We start from the raw sequence: 22,245 nt of genomic DNA on the forward strand, positions 1-22,245 counted from the left end.
TCACAATTTTTTATGTCCTCTCGTGTTTCACTGGTTTTGCAGACAGATACATCCATCCAAGGATAAGAGCCCAAAGGTGATTTAGACCTTTCTGTCAAAGACTCTGGGATTTGACAATTTGCTTAAGGAGCTGACAATAGCAAATTTAGTGTCATCTTCTCAATCCCCTCTTAAACCAAATGAGCATTTTACTGATTTTTGACTGATTCGTGTGAAATTTATCTCACTGTGTTTTATTCATCGTTCTTTTACCATCAACAGCATTTTGTGACTGTATCAAAAAAAAATAGCATTTGAATACCATCGATCATCAAATTATCCAAACTTTATTTTGAACCTTCCTTCTGTCTTTCTTGCTCTCACATTGATATTTGGGATGAGAATTCTCAGTAATTTCGACAGTGTTTGCTTGATTACAGAATTTAACTGATAAAATTGATCCAACGGGCTGTTTTTCTAAACATAGATGTCGTACAAATCTGAGCTCCAAAGACGAGGTATGTATTCAGCGCTAGGTTTTAAATTCAACTTCCTCAATTTTTTGGTTTTAAATTAAAAATCTTCAGTACTTCACAGAATGTCTGAAGTGGGGGCGTCTGGGTAGCATAGCGGTCTCTTCAGTTGCCTACCAACATGAGGATCAGTGGTTCGAATCTCCATGTTGTCTCCGGCTTGATCAGGCATCCCTACAGACACAATTGGCGTGTCTGCGGGTGGGAAGCCAGATGTGGGTATGTATCCTGGTCACTGCACTAGCGCCTCCTCTGGTCAGTCGGGGCGCCTGTTCGGGGGGAGGAGGAAGTGGGAGGAATAGCCCCCTTTCTCCCCAGTTGTATCTGGCCAATTACCCCACTCTTCCGAGCCATCCTGGTCGCTGCTCCGCCCCCTCTGCTGATCCAGGGAGGGCTGCAGACTACCACACGCCTCCGCCGATACACGTGGAGTCGCCAGCCGCTTCTTTTCACCTGACAGCGAGGAGTTCCACCAGGGAGACGTAGCGCATGGGAGGATCACACTATTCTGCCCAGGTCCACCTCCCCGCCAAACAGCCGGCCCAACCAACCAGAGGAGTTGCTAGTGCAGCGACCAGGACACATCCACATCTGGCTTCCGACCAACAGACACGGCTAATTGTGTCTGTAGGGACGCCCAACCAAGTCAAGTCAAGTCAATTTTATTTGTATAAATAATAATGCCACAAATATCACAAATTTGCCTCAAGTGGCTTTACAGCAACACAACATCCTTAGACCCGGACCTTAGACCAAGCCGGAGGTAACACAGGGATTCGAACCAGAGATCCCCGTGTTGGTAGGCAATGGACTAGACTAATACGCTGCCCGGACGCCTTGTGTGTGAAGTTTTTAAATGTGGAAAAATATTTTGATAACTTCTAGCAAAATGCCTTTTTCGAGATAAATTGAATACCTTGAACATTTTTGGCCAAGATAATTCCACCATCTCCTGCCAACTGACGATGTTAAATGTTTCCGTCACCTTGGACCAACTCTCAAGTCAAATTACATTTCTACTATTTTGTGTCACAGAACTTAACAAGAAAATGGTGGATAGCACCGTTTAGAAACTTGAGTTAATAATTTCACAGTAACCCATAAAAAACAAAAATAACAACATGATTTGACCAAACAGTCACTGGTAGGACTGCAATTATTTTCAGAAGCAACTAATTCATCAATTACCTTTCCAATTAATCGACTAATCGTTCAGTCGATAAAAAGTCAAAAATACTGATGCATGCCCATCTTGGGTTTCCAGAGTCCAAACTGATGTCTTAAAACTGCCTACTTAGTCTCACCAACGGCCAAAAAAACTTCAAGTATTCATTTAACAATGATACAAATCAGAGGAAGGCAAGTAAATCTGAATGACTCGAATGATGAAGCGATTTATCGACGACCAAAACTGTAACTGATTATTTTTCTACTGACTAATCGATTCATCATCTAATCGTTTCAACACTAGTCAGTCATGCTTGTCCCATTCCCTTGTTAGAAAACTCAAAATTTAATAGCTGTTGCTGTTAAAATGAACAGACTAAATTAAATGTTTATGCACTTTTCATAGATTAAGCACATACATGTATTAAAGTTGGCTTAGAAAATGTTGATTTTTGAGGGTCAGATTTGGAAAATGTGACTATATCTAGTATTTAGTATTTCCACTTCCGGTGTGGGAAGATGGCTGCGCGAATTCATGTTTGCAGTGGCCTCGCCCACTGCTGGTGTCGGAAGATGGCGGCGTGTATTCACATTTGCGGCGGCCTCACCCTGTACCGTCCATGCAGTGTCTTTGTCCGCGTCTAAGTTTTGTCTTCGTTTGATGGCTGGGACAGCTGGCGCTGGATCGGCTGGGCGAGTAGGGCAGGCTAAACTAACTGCTAGCCCATGCAGACCAGCAGTTTCAATAACACCGAGGGCGGTCTGGCGACGGCCTCACCTGGTGATGACTGTGGTGTTTTGATGTCGTTGTGAGGAGTGCGGGGAGGTGTGTCGAGGGTGTCTGGCTGGGACAGCTGGTGCTGGATCGGCTGGGAGAGCTTGGTCTGCTTCGTCCAGTGGGCCCGGGGATTATGGCCCCTGCCTGGAGCTGCGGCCAAAGCGGAAACACAGAGGGCGGTCTGACAGGACGAGGAAGTGGGGCGGGTTAAGCTAACTGCTAGGCCATGCAGACTGGCGGTTCCGGGATTCATCCTGGCTGACGTTCGTTCCCTTGGACGGTGATTTTTTTTGTTTAGTTTGGATATATGTGTTAGGCTGGATATGTCTTTTCTTGTAGTTTTTGGGTGTGTTTTTGTCTTTGTGTTGTACTGCTGTGGGCTGGGGGAAATGGCATTTCGCTTCATTCCATGTATGCAAGTGCATGAAGTGAAATGAAAAATAAAGTGTTCCTGATTCCTGATAACAAAACAAAAACCATCTTGTGGGGAGCATCACTGTTCAGCAGGGTGAAGGTGATTTCAGGAGTAGGTTTTTCTTTTCTACTGGTGAAGTCAATAGAGACTCCCCACTCAAAACACATTGAAAACCTGACAGCCTGCAGTTCTGCCACTCTTCTCTAAATCTGTTGGCCTCCATCCACGCCATCAACTATATCTTCAAAGCACTGCAGCAGATGTCATTCAAAAAGGGAGGGACTGCTGTGTAATAAACACCGTCGGCCTAGGAAAAGGAATCTCGATATTTTAAGGCCAAAACTCGAAGCACATTAAAATGATTAATGTCAACCACCGAGGCCAAGCTCCATCTAAGGCTTGAGGAATTTCACACTATTGCCTGACGTAAAGTGTATATGGAGTGTAATAATTTACATGTAAATCAAGTGTGCAACACCGAAGTAAGTGTGTGTCTGTGTGTGTTTGTGTGTGTGTGAACACGTACGTTACGGAGGTGCAAACAGCTGTCTGCGTGCTGATGCCACCCGTGACTTCCAATGTCAGAAATACTCATTTATATGCACCTAGAGCAAAGATATCTCCAGCGTCTCTGTCTTATAATTCAAATCATGCTGCCAATGTTACCATCGCCTGTAGATGTTCATTCGGGAAGGACACTGGGAAATAAACAAGGTGCCGTGGCCCGAGCAACTCTGACATTTAACTGAATTCTGATGGAAAGTGACAGGAGATTGACATTAAATGAAATTCATACAGGGCATCTAGAACAACCGGCGTGTGAGGCACAAACAAACAGTGCTGAGCAACACTCACACAGATGGCGAGACATGTTCACACTCCTACGATAGACAAAGGCGGCTGGAAAACACTGATTATATGCATCTATATTATTCTGTTATGTTGGGATTCATTCAGTACTTTAACGTTGTGTAAACCGATCGGCCCTTCACCGCTATAGCAGTAAGATCACGTGAGGCTTCACAACAACTAGATCAGTGATCTGTCATGAAAAATTAACATTTCAGGAATCAGAAACACTTTGTAATTTCACTTCATGCACTTGCGTACATGAAATGAAGCGAAATGCCGTTTCCCACAGCCCACAGCAGTACAACACAAAGACAAAAACATGGGTTAGCAGTTATCTTAGCCCGCCCCATTTCCGCGTCCTGTCAGACCACCCTCGGCATTTCCTCCTTGGGTGCAGCTCCAGGCAGGGGCCGTGGTCCCTAGGCCCACCGGACGAAGCAGACTGAGCTCTCTTTCTTTCTTCCTTAAATCCCAAAGTCAACGAACAAACAAAACCAAACAAAATCCGGAACAAATAAATTGTTCCCGATTCCTGAAATCCCAAAGCCAAAGAGATTTCTGTTGTGCAACTCCTCAATATGAGACGGGCGAAGACTGCAGTCCTGAAATGGCCGGAGGGGGTTACACGAAGAATGGAAACAGCCAGTGATGCAATTTTTGGCCTGTTGGCCAATACAAAGGATAAGAGGAAACCAAATCCCCAGCATCTAAACAAGAAATTACTCGGAATGACAAATACAAATGAAACGCGCTTACATATGTCGAGCCGCGTCAACTAGAGGAAGACTATGACCACATGACTTCGTGACTGTGTTTGGTCTGAAAATCAGCACCTCGAGAGTTCATAAATAAACCTTAGCGCCAAAGTTTCTCAGCCAAATTAAAGTTTGCCCTGAAGCGTAATGAACGTGTCCGGTCCAGTGACTGTGACTAAAACCACTGAATGATTCTCCAATTTATGTGACTGAAAAACCTTGAATATGATTCAGTTTATCGATGAATCATCAAGTCCTCACTGTGACACAGATTCACTTGATTTACACTTAAAACCGGCATGTCGGTCTCTCAGCAGTACTGTATCTGGTCACCTGACCCCAAAAATATCCTGATTCACCCGTTTCTCATTCAAAGGAAGTACTACAACATGTTGCTAAGATCAGCAGATTTCACCATGGGTAGAAACAGACATTTTAATCCTTAAAATCTGTAGTATTTGGGGCGTCTGGGTGGCGTGGCACTCTATTCCGTTGCCTACCAACACGGGGATCGGTGGTTTGAATCCCCGTGTTACTGCTGGCTTGGTCAGGTGTCCCTACAGACACAATTGGCCGTGTCTGCAGGTGGGAAGCCGGATGTGGGTATGTGTCCTGGCTGCTGCACTAGCTAGCGCCTCCTCTGGTCAGTTGGGGGTGCCTGTTCGGGAGGGGGGGGGAATTGGGGAGAATAGCGTGATCCTCCCACGTGCTACGTCCTCCTGGTGAAACTCCTTACTGTCAGGTGAAAAGAAGTGGCTGGCGACTCCACGTGTATCGAAGGAGGCATGTGGTAGTCTGCAGCCCTCCCCAGATCGGCAGTGGGGGTGAAGCAGCAACCGGGACGGCTCGGCAGGGTGGGATAATTGGCCAAGTACAACTGACAATTGGGGAGATAAAGGGAAAAATCAAAAAGAAAAGAAAATCTGTAGTATTCCCCATTTAAATACAATCTGAGCCACTGAGCAAATACTGAAATAGACCCATATCTTAAACAGGTCCAAAATCCCAGTGTTGTTGCCATATTTCAAAAAAGCAGTCACCTGTTTCCCCAGACACAGTTTCTAAAATGGGCACTGCATTAATGAAGTGTGCTGCAGTGAGAGAACACGTAATAAAAAATCTGTTGGAAGAATATTATACTGTTCCTTCAGGTCTTACAGGAGGTCTTACAGACCAATGCAAATGCAGATGCTGACTGGTGTTGGAGGCAAGGTGCACATGGAGAAGTTTGAGCGTGACTTGATGATGTAATGACTGTTTGATGTCGTGCTGTGGAAGAGAGATGCCATTTAGAGGCGTTACGGCCTGGACCAGCTTACCCGTGATGACTCGTAGGAAGGACTGGACTGACCACCTGGGGCCCACGACGCCTGACTGGTCCGCTCATCCATACCTGTCACAGGTAGAGAGACAAACAACTCAGCCAACACCACAATACACATATATATACACACACATTATATATATATATATATATATATATATATATATATATATATATATATATACATACATACACACACACACACACACACACATTTACATACTGGAAGAAAGCCAACTTTATTTCCCACTCACACCCAGGCAGAAATACATACACGTATATGTGTGTAGCGCGCATTTACAAATTTAACAAGGACTGCATATCATTCCAGTGCAGCAGCAATTGGGTAGATGGACACATCTGCATTGAGAGCCATTCGTATGCTATCTACTGTAAATCTACTGAGTTCACACTGAGCTAGTGCGACCACATTTCTCTCCTCCAACCTTCCCATCCACAATAAACTCTCTGAAAAATGACAAATATGTTTGTGAAAGAAGGTGAGAGGTCCTCCCCTCCATAGCACCAAACAGGTTTATTTGCATTCAATAGAAGGAATCGTCCCTAAAAATGGTTGCTCTGCAGTTACTGAAAATGGTGGGTACACAATACCTGGCCAACATCTCTTTCAGCTAGGCTGTCTTCATTTGGAAGTAATGTGGTATCAAGTGTTTTTTGTTACTGGGACCTCTTGTCAACCTGAATATTGTCAACTTTATGACAGAGGAAGGAAACCACAGAGCTGATTAACGAATTACTCCATTTTAAAGTCAGAGCTTGGTGAGCCGAAGGCAGTTTTCCACTGTCATTTATTTTGCTTTACATAAATCAAGGTAAAAAAATGTGCCCCCTTGTGCGTCCGGGTAGCGTAGCAGTCTATTCCGTTGCCTACCAACACGGGAATCGCAGGATCGAATCCCCGTGTTACCTCTGCCTTGGTCGGTATGTGGTAGTCTGCAGCTCTCCCCGGATCGACAGAGGGTGTGTAGCAGCGACCGGGAGAGTTTAGAGCAGGGTGATTGGCCAGGTACAGTTTTTTTTTTTTTTTGGGGGGGGGGGGGGTCCACAAAAAGAAAAAAAAGTGCACCCTTGTTTTTACACCAGCACTTAAATGTATGAGTAAGCAACTCAACTTCATGATTTGGCATTGATGTATAACCAGCCCCATCTGAACAGCTGAGCACTGAAACCTGATGGAGCTCATTCTGAAATCAAACTACACCTTTATGTTCCAAGAGTGAAACAGAGAAAATAGATAAACAAATAAAATCAATAACTTCAACCAAACTGTAAAACGTCGACATCTGGCACCTGATGACAAATGTGATATCTGACCTGCGGAATAACATTTATGCGATCTAGCTGGTAAAAAGATATGACACCTAGATTGTTCTCCATGTTTCAGACAATATTGTTTTTCAGTAACAGCCCGAGAGCCCCCGGTACAAAACGGGACTGTCGGAGGGATAACCAATCCACTTTTCCCAACATATTGATTGTCCCTGGTTTAATCTCACTGTGTGCCTAGAAAATGCAATACAACGCAATTTGTTCAATTCTAACTGCAAATGGAAAAAAAAAACTGATTTAAAGAAACTGTGCCTTAAAAAAAAAAGTATTGCAAGATATGAACAAAAAGTTTGAAGCGGGGGGGGGGGGGGGTCCGGGTGGCGTAGCGGTCTATTCTGTTGCCTACCAACACGGGGATCACCGGTTCAAATCCCCGTGTTACCTCCGGCTTGGTCAGGCGTCCCTACAGACACAATCGGCTTTGTCTGCGGGTGGGAAGCCGGATATCAATATGTATCCTGGTCGCTGCACTAGCGCCTCCTCTGGTTGGTCGGGCGCCCGTTTGGGGGGAGGGGGAACTAGGGGGAACAGCGTAAGCCTCCCACATGCTACATCCGTCTGGTGAAACTCCTCACTGTCAGGTGAAAAGCGGCTGGCGACTCCACATGTATCTGAGGAGACGTGGTAGTCTGCAGCCCTCCCTGGGTCAGCAGAGGGGGCAGAGCAGTGACCAGGACGGCTCAGAAGAGTGGGGTAATTGGCCAAGTGTAAATGGGGGAAAAAAAGGGGGGGGGGGGGAAGAAAACAGTTTGAAGCAGAAAATTAAGTGGATTTATAACATAAAATGTGAAATAATCAGTTCTCAGGTTAAACAGTCGAATCCAGAGTAGAAGTGGACTTCCCACAGTGAAAACAGAGACTCTCCGAACAGAGGATCAAAATGTGTTAGCTGGCGTCTGACTCCATGTGTGCCAGAGGCAAAGTCGGGCTAGAAGAGCCGGAGTGACAGGCTGCATAACAATAAAGAGGGTAGCACTCAGTTTGACTCAAACTTAAGACAGGATCCTTTGACACTGCTCGGGTGTCATTTGCGTCATTCGATTCAAACGAAGTGCCTCAATTTTCAAAAGACGAATGATGAAGACCAGGAGGTTAACTCGGCACTGCTCGGGTAACCTTGTACACAAAACATGCTGCTGCGCCAGCTTGACAAATGGCGCAACATGCTTGAGAGGTTTTCCAGACCACGTACAGCATTTTGTAGTATTTCAAGTCCTTATACTTGATCATCTTGCAGTATTTCTATTCACAAGCTTTACCCTGTCAAAAACGTTTAAGCATGCACAGATCAAGTTGTGTTGTGAATTATAGTTTTCTGTAAATGCAAAAATGTCATTTTTATCAATTGTTCCTTATAATAATATTTAAACTAATAATTGTTCCAAAAGCCTAACTAGGGACAAGAACATTAAACCATCATTGGCTTTATGAGAAGCACATCACTTTATTGCTCTGAAAAATGAACCCAAACTATGTCAAATTGCACCGTCCCTCTCACATAAAATTAATTTCAAATTTTACTTCATTTTTTTTCTTAAACATAAAGCCTCGTTTCAGAAGGTAATGCAATCGGCGTAGCACTGTTTCTGGCTTCCACTAGTTTCAGCTCCCGTCTTTCAAAATGAATGAGCTTCAAATAAATTAATATTATTAGATTTTTTTGCAGTCAAGTCTTTCTAAATCCAGTACATTTCAACATGTTTAGCATTAAAACCTCAACAGCAGAGACAGCAGGATTATCAGTCAAAATAGTGGGGTGGTAACAACAGACGTGTGACAAGTTGTGGACTTGACAAACTACGACGAGGTCACTGTTGGGTCCGATTAACCAGCTCAGAATCACATGGAATTTGACTCCGGTTTTGTGGCTCTCTCTGTACTTAACATAGAATAACTACAACACAACAATCTTCAGATATATACCAGGGTTTTTCCTGGATAGAGAATTACAAGGCAGCCGCCTGCGTCAAATCCCGTCCCGCCTCCAGCTTTCAATGGGGGTCTTAATGAAAAACACCATTTTCTAACGAGCGCTGCACTCGGTGGATGTCATTGTTAACTGCAACTGTGGCATTATACCGTCGCCGAAGTGGTGGCGCTGCATCGTAATCAGCACAGTGCAGCTGGAGAGGCGCTACCAAAACTGCCAGAGGAAAAAAAGAGCTGCAATTTTCCAGAAGTTTCCAGCTGTGAAAATTGCAAATTAAAGCAAAAGTCTTTTATGTTGTATTTAAGTTCAACTACAGTACAAGAGGGCCCATGTGAACTTTAAATGAAAACAACAGCTTATGTTGTGTTTGATTTAATTTTAAACAACTTTACTGTTAAGTGTGTAAATTAACACATTAGCATTTATGTTGCATTTAATGTTGAACAGAGCATCTTTTTTTTCAAATAAAATATACTTTGTGATAATTGTCATTTTCTTCAATCATAAAATTATTAGAACTCCTAAAATATGTTGCTTGTAAAAGAAAAAGTGCTTAAGCCAGTTGAATACACTACACGTGTGTGCGCATGATCAGATGGTACCACCTCCACCTTCATTTGAGCCAGGAAAAACCCTGCTATACACAAGGATTGATTTATACAGGTGAAATAAGAGGCGATAAGGTGCGATGGTGCAAAGAATATATCAGAGATGCTGAAAGAGATGTTAGCAGGTTACTTACAAACATGCCTGAGGTAGGTGGACATGACAGAGCGTACCAGTACATGTCCAATGTACAGTAAAGTATATACAAAATGGCTGGATTTATTTGACAAGTGCGCGGGAAACAAACTGTTTTTATATCTGGCTGTTTTGGGGTACAGTGCTCTGTAGCGCCTGCCAGAGGGGACAAATACACATCTGACAAGTCTTTTTGAATCAGTAACTGTCCTTTCAGGTTTTCTCACCAACCAACAACTTCTTGGTGCACTGTCATCAGCTATGAGAACCACATCTCCAGTTTTTAGGTTTCTTTTTATCCCTGACCATTTCTTTCTCTCTTGGAGAGGCAGAAAGTATTCCCTTTTCCAACGCTTCAAAAGATGTGAGACGGATACTGGACCTGTCTCCACCCCCTCTTTGAATGCAAGTCCTCCCTTTGGAAAACACCAGGAAGTAGTACAGATTGTGTCTTTTCACCAGAAGCAAATGGTTAAGCGTGAGTGCCTCTAAATCGTTTGGATCATTAGACATTCTGGTTATTGGTCGAAACAACATCTGGAGGCATTCATCGTCAAGTTTGCCGCTTCAAGATCTGGTTACGTATTTTCCTCACAGAATGTATGTGCCTCTCCCAGACGCCACCAAAGAGTGATCCAGCTGGTGGACTGAATATCAAGGTAACAACTTTCTTCTGAAGCATCTCTAAGATTTTAGAATAATCCCAATGTTTGACTGCTTCACAGATTTCTTTCTCTGCTCCCACCAGGTTTCTGCCATTGCCAGATCTCATAACAGACACCTGGCATTCTCCTAGCTACGAATCTTCTGAATGTATTTATACATCACCATTTTCATTTAGTTTGTTTTAATCTCTTGTATTTCAGATGTGTTCCGTTTTTATTGCAAAGTACTTTGTAACTGTGTTTTAAAAGGCGCTTTATAAATAAAGTTTATCACTATAATGCCCCCTTTCCACTGCACGGTACTGGCTCAACTCGACTCTACTTGCTTTACTTTTTGGGATTTCCTTTTCCACTGCAGATGGTATCCCTTCACAGCGAAGCCCCGCTGGTCATTTGTGAGCATGTTGACTAGTTATTTTTTTAAGATTTTATTTATATTTAAATAAATATACATATATATTTAGGCCTTGTGATGGCCTGGCGGCCTGTCCAGGGTGTCGACCCGCCTGCCACCCAATGACTGCTGGGATAGGCTTCAGCATTCCTGCGACCTTGAGAGCAAGATAAGCGGATTGAATAAGGAATGAATGGATTTTTATATTTTATTTATTTATTTATAGTAGTATTTTCATGCCACCTTATAGTATCAGCTCAACTCACTTGGAATCTCGATGGAGGCGGTAAAAAAAAAAAAAAAAAAAAAAAAAAACTTACCTGGTACCAGGTACTATCCCTAACCTTTGCCCAGTGGAAAACCAAAAAAAAAAAAAGCAAGTAAAGTTGAGCTGGTACCATGCAGTGGAAAAGGGGCATAAAAGAGTGGGCAACTTCCATGTGAATTGCTGATGGTGAGACATGTGAACAATATGCCATACCTGTTGACTCTGCCCACATTTAACCTCAAAAGGCCTCACTCGATTACCACATTGTTGAATGGAGGCTTATTTGGGATCAGGTGATCTCTTGGCAAGTTCGCCATTCTTTGTCCGCCAGGTTTTGCCGAGATCCTTCTGCATGTTACACATTTCGACAGTATTTTCCTCAGAGAAGAGTCTGTTTTGGGATATCAGAATTTCTCTCTCGGTCCGGAAAGCTTGAAATTTCTCCCAATATGTCCTGTTTCTTTGTGAATGTGTCTGAAGATCACAGTGGAGACATGATCTTCAGGAAGTATCAACGGATGCTTGACATCCGCTGGTAAGGCAGACTGATACAACCTTCCACTAACTCTCAAAATCCCATCCTGAATATCAGGAACAAGTTCGACAATGTGACAAATCCTTTTAAGCTTGTCACCTTTCTGGAGAGTTGCAATTTCATCACTGAAGCTTCGACAAAATTTGATAATCTTTTTTCCCCCTGTGCAATGTCTGCTACAGTTAAGAGTCCCTTTAATGGTTGATTTAAACTTCTGCATTTGGTTTGACACCACTATTCTTCTCATGACTGAGTATCACTGACTTGTGATATGAAAGTCTTACGTTGTTCACTCAGCTTTTGAAGCAGTTGCCTTAGCCTTAACATCCAGGAAGAGCTTAGTAAATGGGTGTATATGCACATCAGCAGCATTCACAGTCTCAGCTCCTTTGATTTTCATATCTTTCTGTAATTCTTCTGACATGTCTGGTGAGACTGACCAGTGTTTTCTGTCCTTTGCCAGAACGTCTGTCCCGAAAATCCAGTCTTGACATTTAATGAACATGTCTGCATTCATTCCTCTTGACGCATGGTCAGCAGGGTTCAGCTCAGAGTTCACATACATCCAATGACTTTACTGAGAATTACCTCTGATGAGTGACACTACTTGTGACAAATGTTTTGAATCTCACATTCTCACTGGCGATGTCCCTCAAAACAGTAGTACTATCATACCAAAACAAAGATTCTTCCAGTGACACCAGAATCAGAATCAGATTTATTGCCATGAAGTCCAAGTAGTTCAGCTGGGCGGATTTTGGAAGGATTTGGGGTTTGGGTGTCATAAGTTAGCACGCATTGCATCCTGGTACATATAAGCACTGTTGGCACGGCGCCGCAACCAGGAGAACTCGGATTTCACGGTTAATATAACACACGCTGAGAAATTTATTGCTTCACAATCGACTATATTTGCGCTCAACACTGATTGGACACAAAAACTGGGGAAATAGCCGTTTAAAAGAATATATATATCATATATATACACAAGATAAAATAAAAATAAGGCACAATAAGGTGCACTAAAGCGGTAACACTGGGAATATGGCAAGTACTCTATTTCAAAAAGTTAAGAAAATTTTAAACAAGTTATTTACAGAAAAATAAGTTATTTGTATAATAAGTTATTTACAGGGTAGTGCTGAATTTATGCAAAGTGCTCATGTACAGAGAGCAGAGTAGGGTGGGTAGATATATTGCACTGTGTTTGTGAATGTGAGTCAGCGTGAGTGTGTAGGTGTATGTTGTGTCGTGAGGGTCAAAGGGGGTGGAGGGCAGTGTCAGTATCTGTGGGTGTCTGGGTTTAAGTGCCCTGGACCATGATACATCTCCCAGTAGGGTCCTTAACTATATTTTGGATCTGTAGTGGGACAGATTTATTAATTATTATCATAACCCCTCTAACATGGGTGGTATAGGGAGCAGACAACACCTGGCCCTGCCATCTTCTTCTTATTTGAAGATATCCCCACTCAGCAGGTGGGTTTCTTGCAAGAAAACTATTTTTGACTGCAACACTTGAATCCAGCTCATCACTTGTTTCCCCTTTGTAATTTTTCTAAAACCCCTACAGCTCCATGAGGTAAATTTTACCTTCCAAATATTATACATTAATATATATATATATATATATACACACATACACATACAGTGCATCCGCAAAGTATTCACACCCCTTCACTTTCCCCACATTTTGTTATGTTACAGCCTTATTCCAAAATGGATGAAATTCTTTTTTTTTCTCATCTACAACACACAATACCCCATAATGACAAAGTGAAAAAGGTTTTGTAGAAATTTTTGCAAAATTTATTAAAAATAAAAAACTGAAATATTGCATGTACATAAGTATTGACACCCTTTGCTATGACACTCAAAATTGAGCTCAGGTTCATCCTGTTTCCACTGATCTTCCTTGAGATGTTTCTACATCTTGATTGGAGTCCACCCGTAGTAAATTCAATTGATTGGACATGATTTGGAAAGGCACACACCTGTCTATATAAGGTCCCACTGTTGACAGTGCATGTCAGAGCAGAAACCAAGCCATGAAGTCAAAGGAATTGTCTGTGGACCTCCAAGACAGGATTGTATCAAGGCACAGATCTGGGGAAGGGTACAAAAAAATTTCTACAGCTTTGAAGGTCCCGAAGAGCACAGTGGTCTCCATCATTCGTAAATGGAAGAAGTTTGGATCCACCAGGACTGTTCCTAGAGCTGGCCGCCCAGCCAAACTGAGCAATCGGGGGAGAAGGGCCTTGGTCAGGGAGGTGACCAAGAACCCGATGGTCACTCTGACAGAGCTCCAGCGTTCCTCTGTGGAGATGGGAGAACCTTCCAGAAGGACAACCGTCTCTGCAGCACTCCACCAATCAGGCCTTTATGGTAGAGTGGCCAGACGGAAGCCTCTGCTCAGTAAAAGGCACATGACAGCCCGCTTGGAGTTTGACAGAAAGCACCTAAAGGACTCTCAGACCATGAGAAACAAGATTCTCTGGTCTGATGACACCAAGATTGAACTCTTTGGCCTGAACGCCAAACGTCACGTCTGGAGGAAACCAGGAACCTCTCATCACCTTGCTAATACCATCCCTACAGTGAAGCACGGTGGTGGCAGCATCATGCTGTGGGGATGTTTTTCAGCGGTAGGAACTGGGAGACTAGTCAGGATCGAGGGACGGATGAATGGAGCAAAGTACAGAGAGATCCTTGATGAAAACCTGCTCCAGAGCGCTCAGGACCTCCGACTGGGGCGAAGGTTTACCTTTCAACACGACAACGACCCTAAGCACACAGCCAAGACAACGAAGGAGTGGCTTCGGGACAAGTCTGTGAATGTCCTTAGGTGGCCCAGCCAGAGCCCAGACTTGAACATCTCTGGAAAGACCTGAAAATAGCTGTGCAGCGACGCTCCCCATCTAACCTTACAGAGCTCGAGAGGATCTGCAGAGAAGAATGGGAGAAATACCCCAAATCTAGGTGTGCCAAGCTTGTAGCTTCATACCCAAGAAGACTTGAGGCTGCAATTGCTGCAAAGGGTGCCTCAACCAAGTACTGAGTAAAGGGTGTGAATACTTATGTACATGCAATATTTCAGTTTTTTATTTTTTAATAAATTTGCAAAAATTTCTACAAAACCTTTTTCACTTTGTCATTATGGGGTATTGTATGTAGATTGACGAGAAAAAAAAAGGAAATAATCCATTTTGGAATAAGGCTGTAACATAACAAAATGTGGGGAAAGTGAAGGGGTGTGAATACTTTCCGGATGCACTGTATATAGTATATATATGCGGATACAGGAAAAAAAGTTTTAATACATTGCAGTACAGGCCTGTTTCATGCATCACGGACTCATCAGCTGCTAATGTGGTTCAACAAAGAATCATATAGTTTATGTTGCCCAGTGTCACACCCCTAATTTCGGTTGGACAGCAACCAATCAGATGAGGAAACATTTAAACTATAACAACCAATGGGGTAGATATTTATGATGCACAGCAACCAATGGAGGTATAGAAAACATTACAACAAATGGGTTAAGGGACTGGGGCTTGTTTTGACAAGCATTTAGGGACCAGGGCACTGATGAAATAGCCTACATTTAAAATATAACAAGGTAATTTATGTGAATCATATAGTGGGGTGGTATTGGGGCACAGTTGGAAGAACAGGCAGGTAAAATATTTAAAAAAAAAACTAATAAATGTCATATGTGTACCATCTAATGGGGGGGGGGATAATAAAGACGTTTTACTTATAGTTACAAAGGAGATATTTTTTCGGTGTCCACAGTGGGTGGCCAATTCGTTTCTATTATTCAAGGTGGACATATCAGGTCTGCAAATAATAAAATGCTTTTCTGCCAAGCACAGGTTACATCTTTTACCTCTAACTGAATATGCACTACTCTTGGCAAGGATTTTCCATGAGACATAACAACTGATATTCTTATCTACCAATGACCAAATGTGGCGGCTTAAGGCCGTTGCATTTTTCACATGTTCATTTCTGAAGCTACTCATATGGGCGTTAAACCTAATTTTAAAAGGGCCCTCTGTTAATCCCACGTAAGTGTCCACATTGCGCATACATACATACATATATACATACACACACACACACACACACACACACATATATATATATATAAACAAAAAAACGAAGATGATAAACATCACCTGATCAAACAATCCTTATTTACTGAGGAGAGGACCTGTGGTGAGAGCAGAAGTAGAGGCAGTTTGACAATAGCAGTAAAGGCAGTTTGACAGAGATGGTGCTTTTTTAAAATAATGATTCTCTTGATGTCATTGTCTAGTCAAGCCATCCACAAGGGGCTGCATGCACCGGGTCCCCACCCGATGGGATAACTCTGAATTTGGCAGAAGTGTCAGATGTGTAAACTGAGGTGCGCTACATACAGACAGCCAGATTTGATTCAAGGCTTAAATGAGATACAACTGACGCGAGAGCCCGTAACAAGGCCGAAGCGCAGCACAACTTGCGCTCACCTGACAACATGCAAAAGGAGGAAGCCATTTTTTGCTATTCACATCCAATTTAACCGCTACTATCTTGTGTCATTAGTAGAACTTTGAGCTAGGATCTTTGTTCCAACCCTCACCTATGGTCATGAGCTTTGGGTAGTGACTGAAAAGGTGAGATCGCGGATACAAGCGGCTGAAACGAGTTTCCTCCATAGGGTGTCTGGGCTCAGCCTTAGAGCTACGGTAAGGAGCTTGGACATCTGGAGGGAGCTTGGAGTAGAGCCGCTGCTCATTCGCGTCAAAAGGAGCCAGTTGAGGTGGTTCCGGCATCTGATTAGGATGCCCCCTGCCCTGGGTGCCTTTCTTGGGAGGTTTACCAGGCACGTCCAACTGGGAGAAGATCCCAGGTAGACCCAGAACTCGCTGGAAGGATTACATGTCCAACCTGGCCTGGGAAGGCCTTGGGATCCCCCAGGAGGAGCTGGAGGGCGTTGCTGGGGAGAGGGACGTCTGGAGTGCCCTACTTAGCAAGCTGCCACCGTGACCCTACCCCGGAGAAGCGGCTGTAGATGAATTAATGAATGAGCTAGGAGGAACAACCCTCCACCGGCACCCCAGTAGGTGAGAAGACCCGAAAAGGCGAACAGTAACATCTAACAATTTCACGTCATTCTCATCATCATCATCATCATCATCAACAGGGCAAGATAGAGAAAAGATAAATGTTTTTTTCAGAATCCTTCTCTCTCTGGCACAACTTCAAAAGGGTTTTGCCGACACTGTTCTGCCACAATTATCTGTACCGTTGTTTCAGATGCATTCATCCAATTCCCTGCAACATTCACAGTTCTTCCTTTCTTTCAAGGATTCACGGATTCAAAGAGCTTTTTTCTCACATGCAGAGATACATACTAAAACATGCAGTGAAATGAAATGGATGCCCAGTTACTGTGCAACAATATAAAATCAGTAAATAAATAAGATAAATAGAATAAAGCTAAATATACTATACTAGGAGGAAAGGTGCTTCTTCCATCCTCGAAAGTCAGAGAAATCAGCGAAGACATACTTTAGGAGTTGAGTTTATTTCAACTAGAGGCCTAAACAAAACCAAAAGGTAATTTTCAAGATTGTAAAGGTCCTTTTTTTCCACCCTCTCTAACAATTCAGTGCTTTTGACACAACTAAGGAAAAATTATGCAAATATATGTATTCGTACGTCAAAATCTGTACTTAACTAAACATAAGACCTGTGAAATTCTTAAAATGAGTTGCCAAAATTAGGTGACAAAACATCCATATCGCCCATAAGTGTCTTGCTCAAGATAAGATATGTGAGATGTGCTTCCCCGTCCATACAAATACCTAATCAACAATACACCTTGCTAATTATTCTCAGCATGTCTAACACAAGTTAAGAGTTACGCACTTGCACACCAAAGACACATTTAACAGAAAATAATTACAACATACATCTCATTTTTTTAGGTCTATTGTACATCTAAAGAGAGAAATTAAATAAGCCAACATGTTGTATTTGGTGTACAGGTTTTTTTTTTTGGGGGGGGGGGGTCCTCCCCTTTTCTCCCAAATTGTATCCGGCCAATTATCCCACTCTTCCAAGTTGTTCCGGTCTCTGCTCCACCATCTCTGCTGATCCGGGGAGGGCTGCAGACTACCACATGCCTCCTCTGATACATGTGGAGTCACCAGCCGCTTCTTCTCACCTGACAGCGAGGAGTTTCACCAGGGGGACGTAGCACATGGGAGGATCACGCTATTCCCCCCAGTTACCCCTCCCCCCTGAACAGGAGCCTCGACCGACCAGAAGAGGCGCTAGTACAGCGACCAGGACACATACCCACATCCGGCTTCCCACCCGCAGACACGGCCATTGCGTCTGTAGGGATGCCCGACCAAGCCGGAGGTAACACGGGGATTCGAAACGGCGATCCCCGTGTTGGTAGGCAACGGAATAGACTGCTACACTACCCGGACACCCTGGTGTACAGTTTTAAAAGGGTACCATATGTAAAGATAGGCACACCATGATATCTGGAGGCAAGCAATCCCACCACACCATATTCTTAAATCTGTACGTCCACCTCCTCAAATATAAGTACCAACATCAGACCTTAGAATGCGGTTTCAGAGATCCAGGAAACAACTTTCACGGCTGAAGTCAATCTAGTGGTTTTTAAAACCAAATAAATTCTAATGGGACATTTAACGGCTGTCAGTATCACTGAACTGGTATTCTCAGTAAAGGCCACAGATAGTCATTGCAGAACATGTGAGGCTGGTTTCAATTGTTGAGATGAACCCTCAGATCTTCTGAAACAACAATGGTCTTTCTACAGAAACGGATAAGTATCTTGCTGGTTTTAACCTCAGACCTGTTAACTAGCATTACAAAATTCTCCGTAAAACCAGTTATCTATTCAAATAAACAAAATTCAGAGCTAAAAAAAAAACCCTTCTTTTTCCACAAAACTAAACACAAAGTGTGAGATGTAATGCTGTTCCAAAGGATTTTTCTCTACAATTATAGAATGATAGTTTAATTTTATTTTTCATTGTGATGTAAAATAGCCTAACTCCATGAACAGTTTATAAAACACTTGGGAAAGCGTTGTAACGCACAATTATGAGTACAATTTGAATTACTGTGAACTTTCTCTGCAAGGTGTCTTGACGCATGCTCAATAATCCAGGTAAGAAACTCAAAAAAGGTTGAATCGGTTCATCTGGACACAAGGTTTATGGTACATGGTTTATGACACAACAATAAACATATCTAGATGAAGTGATTCAACCTTCTTTGAGATTCTCTGCAAGGCTTTATTTCATTTCTGAAAGAGCACTGAGGAAGCATTGCAAAAGCAAGAAAACCAGAGGCTCACAGACAAGTACCCCTTGAACTGACACAGGCGTTTGGGGGTTAACCACATTGTAAAGCTATAACCAGTGTATGCCACTTGCTCGAGTCATCACCCATCTGTGTGTTTGATTCTCATCTGCCTCTATGAACTTCTGCCTGCAGTAGCTAAGTGCTTACTCACTTGTTAGCCCTTCATTCCGTTCACTCGATGTTATATAGGTAGATATATTAAAGCAGGCTAAAGATATCCAACTGTCGTCTGGGCAGCATGGTGGCCTTTTCTGTTGCCTACCAACACAGGGATTCCGGTTCGAATCCCCGTGTTACCTCCAGCTTGGTCGAGCGTCCCTACAGACACAACTGACCTTTCGCAAAGTACCGCCCCAGAACGGTGCTTGTCCAATCCTACCTTAGCAACGGTTTCTATGTGAGAGAGGTCCGTCAAGCTTTCAAACACACAGCAAAATGCTGAAACGGTGTGCCTATGAGATCTGCAAATCAGATACTAGATATCTGAAAAGTTTGGAGGGGTGTAATTTTCTTTCCCTTCCGAAATCCAGAACGCAAGAAGTGCAATGTTGGCAATGGATTTTGCAGTATAGCAGACCCCATGGCCAGATTAATCCATGCAGAATCAACAAAAATACCTGTCTGCTCCAAGCTAAGCTTGCTGCTAGCTATTATTGCTAGCTAATACAGCTAACGTATTATTACTGTTAGTTTTACCCACACAATGATTATCACCATTATTAACATATCAACGTATTACTGACAAACAAAATAACATTATTAATGTACCTGATGAACGTAACCAGCTTAGTCTGTGGCCAGAGATACCCAATTTAATGAGAGCTAATGATAGCTAGCCCACTACATAACTTTGTTATGCTAGCCACAGGTTAACCTTTCATTTCAGAGCATAAAGACTCGCGGGGAGGGTCGGCTGGGATGGTCTCTGGCCAGTCTGACCTCCTCATAGCCGGCCTATTTTAAACGTTTCTCCCCCTCTGTGAGGTCCAGGTGGGGACCGGTCGTTCGGAAAAATCATCCCGCCCGCGGAGGCATCTCGTTTGCCTTACTTTGTTGAAAATACTGGTTCTGGTCCGAAGGTAAAAAAAATGTTGTTTTTCTTTAAATCATGGGGTGGTTCCCCCGGCCCCGGGGCATGTCCCTGGCCGCCCTGTGACCCCCAGGAGCCCATACAGAACCCCCGAAAAAGCCTGGATAAAAGAACGCTATGGGGAACCTTGGCCAAAAGCAACACTATAATACGGTGATGTTGACAATGGATTATCAAAAATATACCAATAACAGTTGTAATATGTAACTTACCCTACAGTGCAAGAGCACAATTGGTCCACAATGTGTTTCTGAATTAGTTGATGGGGCTTCTCATTCTTTGATTGCGACCGGTAACCTTTACGCTCAATTACAGTTGCCCCCGGCAGCCCGGAGTCCACGCAAGTCAGTTTTACTTTTAATATTCTGAATGTATCCCTCCACCGCATACTGTAGCCCCTTCTGCCTTTCACGGGATGATATTAAGGATGAATTACTCGAAAATACATCACTTATTTTCTCTGGGAATGCGCTGATTTCTTCCTTCATGTTTTGGCGTTTTCCGGTTACTTCCTGGATGGTTCTGAAATGCTTGAAGGGCATAGCAACAGTAACTAAGGGGGGCGGGACTTTGCGAAAGGTCAATTGGCTGTGCCTGCGGGTCGGAAACCAGATGTGGGTATGTGTCCTGGTCGCTGCACTAGCGCCTCCTCTGGTCGGTCGGGGCACCGGAGGGAATAGTATGATCCTCCCACGCACTACGCCCCCCCTGGCGAAAACTCCTCATTGTCGGGTGAAAAGAAGCAGCTGGTGACTCCACATGTATCGGAGACATGTGATAGTCTGCAGCCCTCCCAAGATTGGCAGAGGGGTTTGGAGCTGCGACCGGGATGGCTCGGAAGAGTGGGGTAATCGGCCAAGTACATTTGGGGAGAAAAAGGGGGAAAGAAAAAAAAAACAAATAAATAAAGTTGGGAATGGAAGATTTTTCCCCATTTTAATGCCTTGTTCACTTTTGCAAAAGCATATGTAAAGAAAAACCTTTCCCTGGAGATGTTTTAGTGGAAAAGAAATAGTGTAACATGGTATGGTGATAAGAGACCTTACGATAAAACGTTTCAGCCCCATCTGATGCTCAAACTCCAGTTAAAGGTATAGTCCTTAATTCCAATGGAAACCAAAGGGTCGCCCCACTACCAAAATACAAACCACAACACTGGAAGCTGCCGTCACTCCCAAATTGATTGACAAGTCTCTTAATACAACAACACTAAATAACTAAACCGGAATTTTTTTTAACCCCCCCCCCCCCCAATTGTACCCAGCCAATTACCCCACTCTTCCGAGCTGTCCTGGTTGCTGCTCCACCCCCTCTGCTGATCCGGGGAGGGCTGCAGACTACCACATGCTTCCTCCCATACATGTGGAGTCGCCAGCCGCTTCTTTTCACCTGACAGTGAGGAGTTTCACCAGGGGGACGAAGCGCGTGGGAGGATCACGCTATTCCCCCCAGTTCCCCCTCCCCCCTGAACAGGTGCCCCGACCGACCAAAGGAGGCGCTAGTGCAGCGACCAGGACACATACCCACATCCGGCTTCCTACAGACACGGCCAACTGTGTCTGCTGGGACACCTGACCAAGCCGGAGGTAAAACGGGGATTCAAACTGGTGATCCCGTGTTGGTAGATTAAATAGTTTTGACTCAATTTGTCCACGCAGTTATCAAAATACAATGTGATGTAAATATTAGACTACCCAGATTGTACACAGCAAGATGTATTTTCAGCTATATTTTTTAATTTTCAGTAAATTATGAAGAGTATTGCCATGTATCGCAATATGTATCATATCGTTACGTATCGTGAGACAATCATATTGTGACCCACGTATCGTGTTGTGATACATATCGTAAGGTCCTTGCCAATACCCAGCCCTAATTGTTACCAACATTCTACAGCAGCCAAAGATAGAAAATTCAGTCAACATAGCAATTTTTTTTTGTAAATTCGGTGTCTGCTGTCACCATCCTTCCTTGTTTACCAAGGACTCTGACTGGAAACTGAGTCTGCGCGAACCATGCTCATGCACACAGTTGACTTACATCAAGCAGTGACAGAGACTGGTCGAGC

The 22,245-nt window shown here is 43.5% G+C and overlaps 1 protein-coding gene across 5 annotated transcripts in view; it reads right to left on the reverse strand.

Annotated features, from left to right (window-relative positions):
- tcf12 (transcription factor 12) overlaps positions 1-22,245 on the reverse strand; it is a 169,517-nt gene that overhangs the window by 144,773 nt on the left and 2,499 nt on the right. For 4 of the 5 annotated variants that reach the window (XR_008810147.1, XM_056278282.1, XM_056278280.1 and 1 more), the window contains exon 4: positions 5,799-5,872. Coding sequence is in view for 3 of the 5 variants with exons in the window: in XM_056278282.1 (XP_056134257.1) it covers positions 5,799-5,872 (74 nt within the window). In the remaining 2 variants the exon portion in view is untranslated. Of the gene's footprint in view, positions 1-2,457; positions 2,472-5,798; positions 5,873-22,245 lie in introns of those variants that run through there. The other variant, XM_056278283.1, reaches the window with a different exon arrangement.

This window comes from Lampris incognitus, chromosome 4 (assembly GCF_029633865.1).
Source record: "Lampris incognitus isolate fLamInc1 chromosome 4, fLamInc1.hap2, whole genome shotgun sequence".
NCBI lineage: Eukaryota > Metazoa > Chordata > Actinopteri > Lampriformes > Lampridae > Lampris > Lampris incognitus.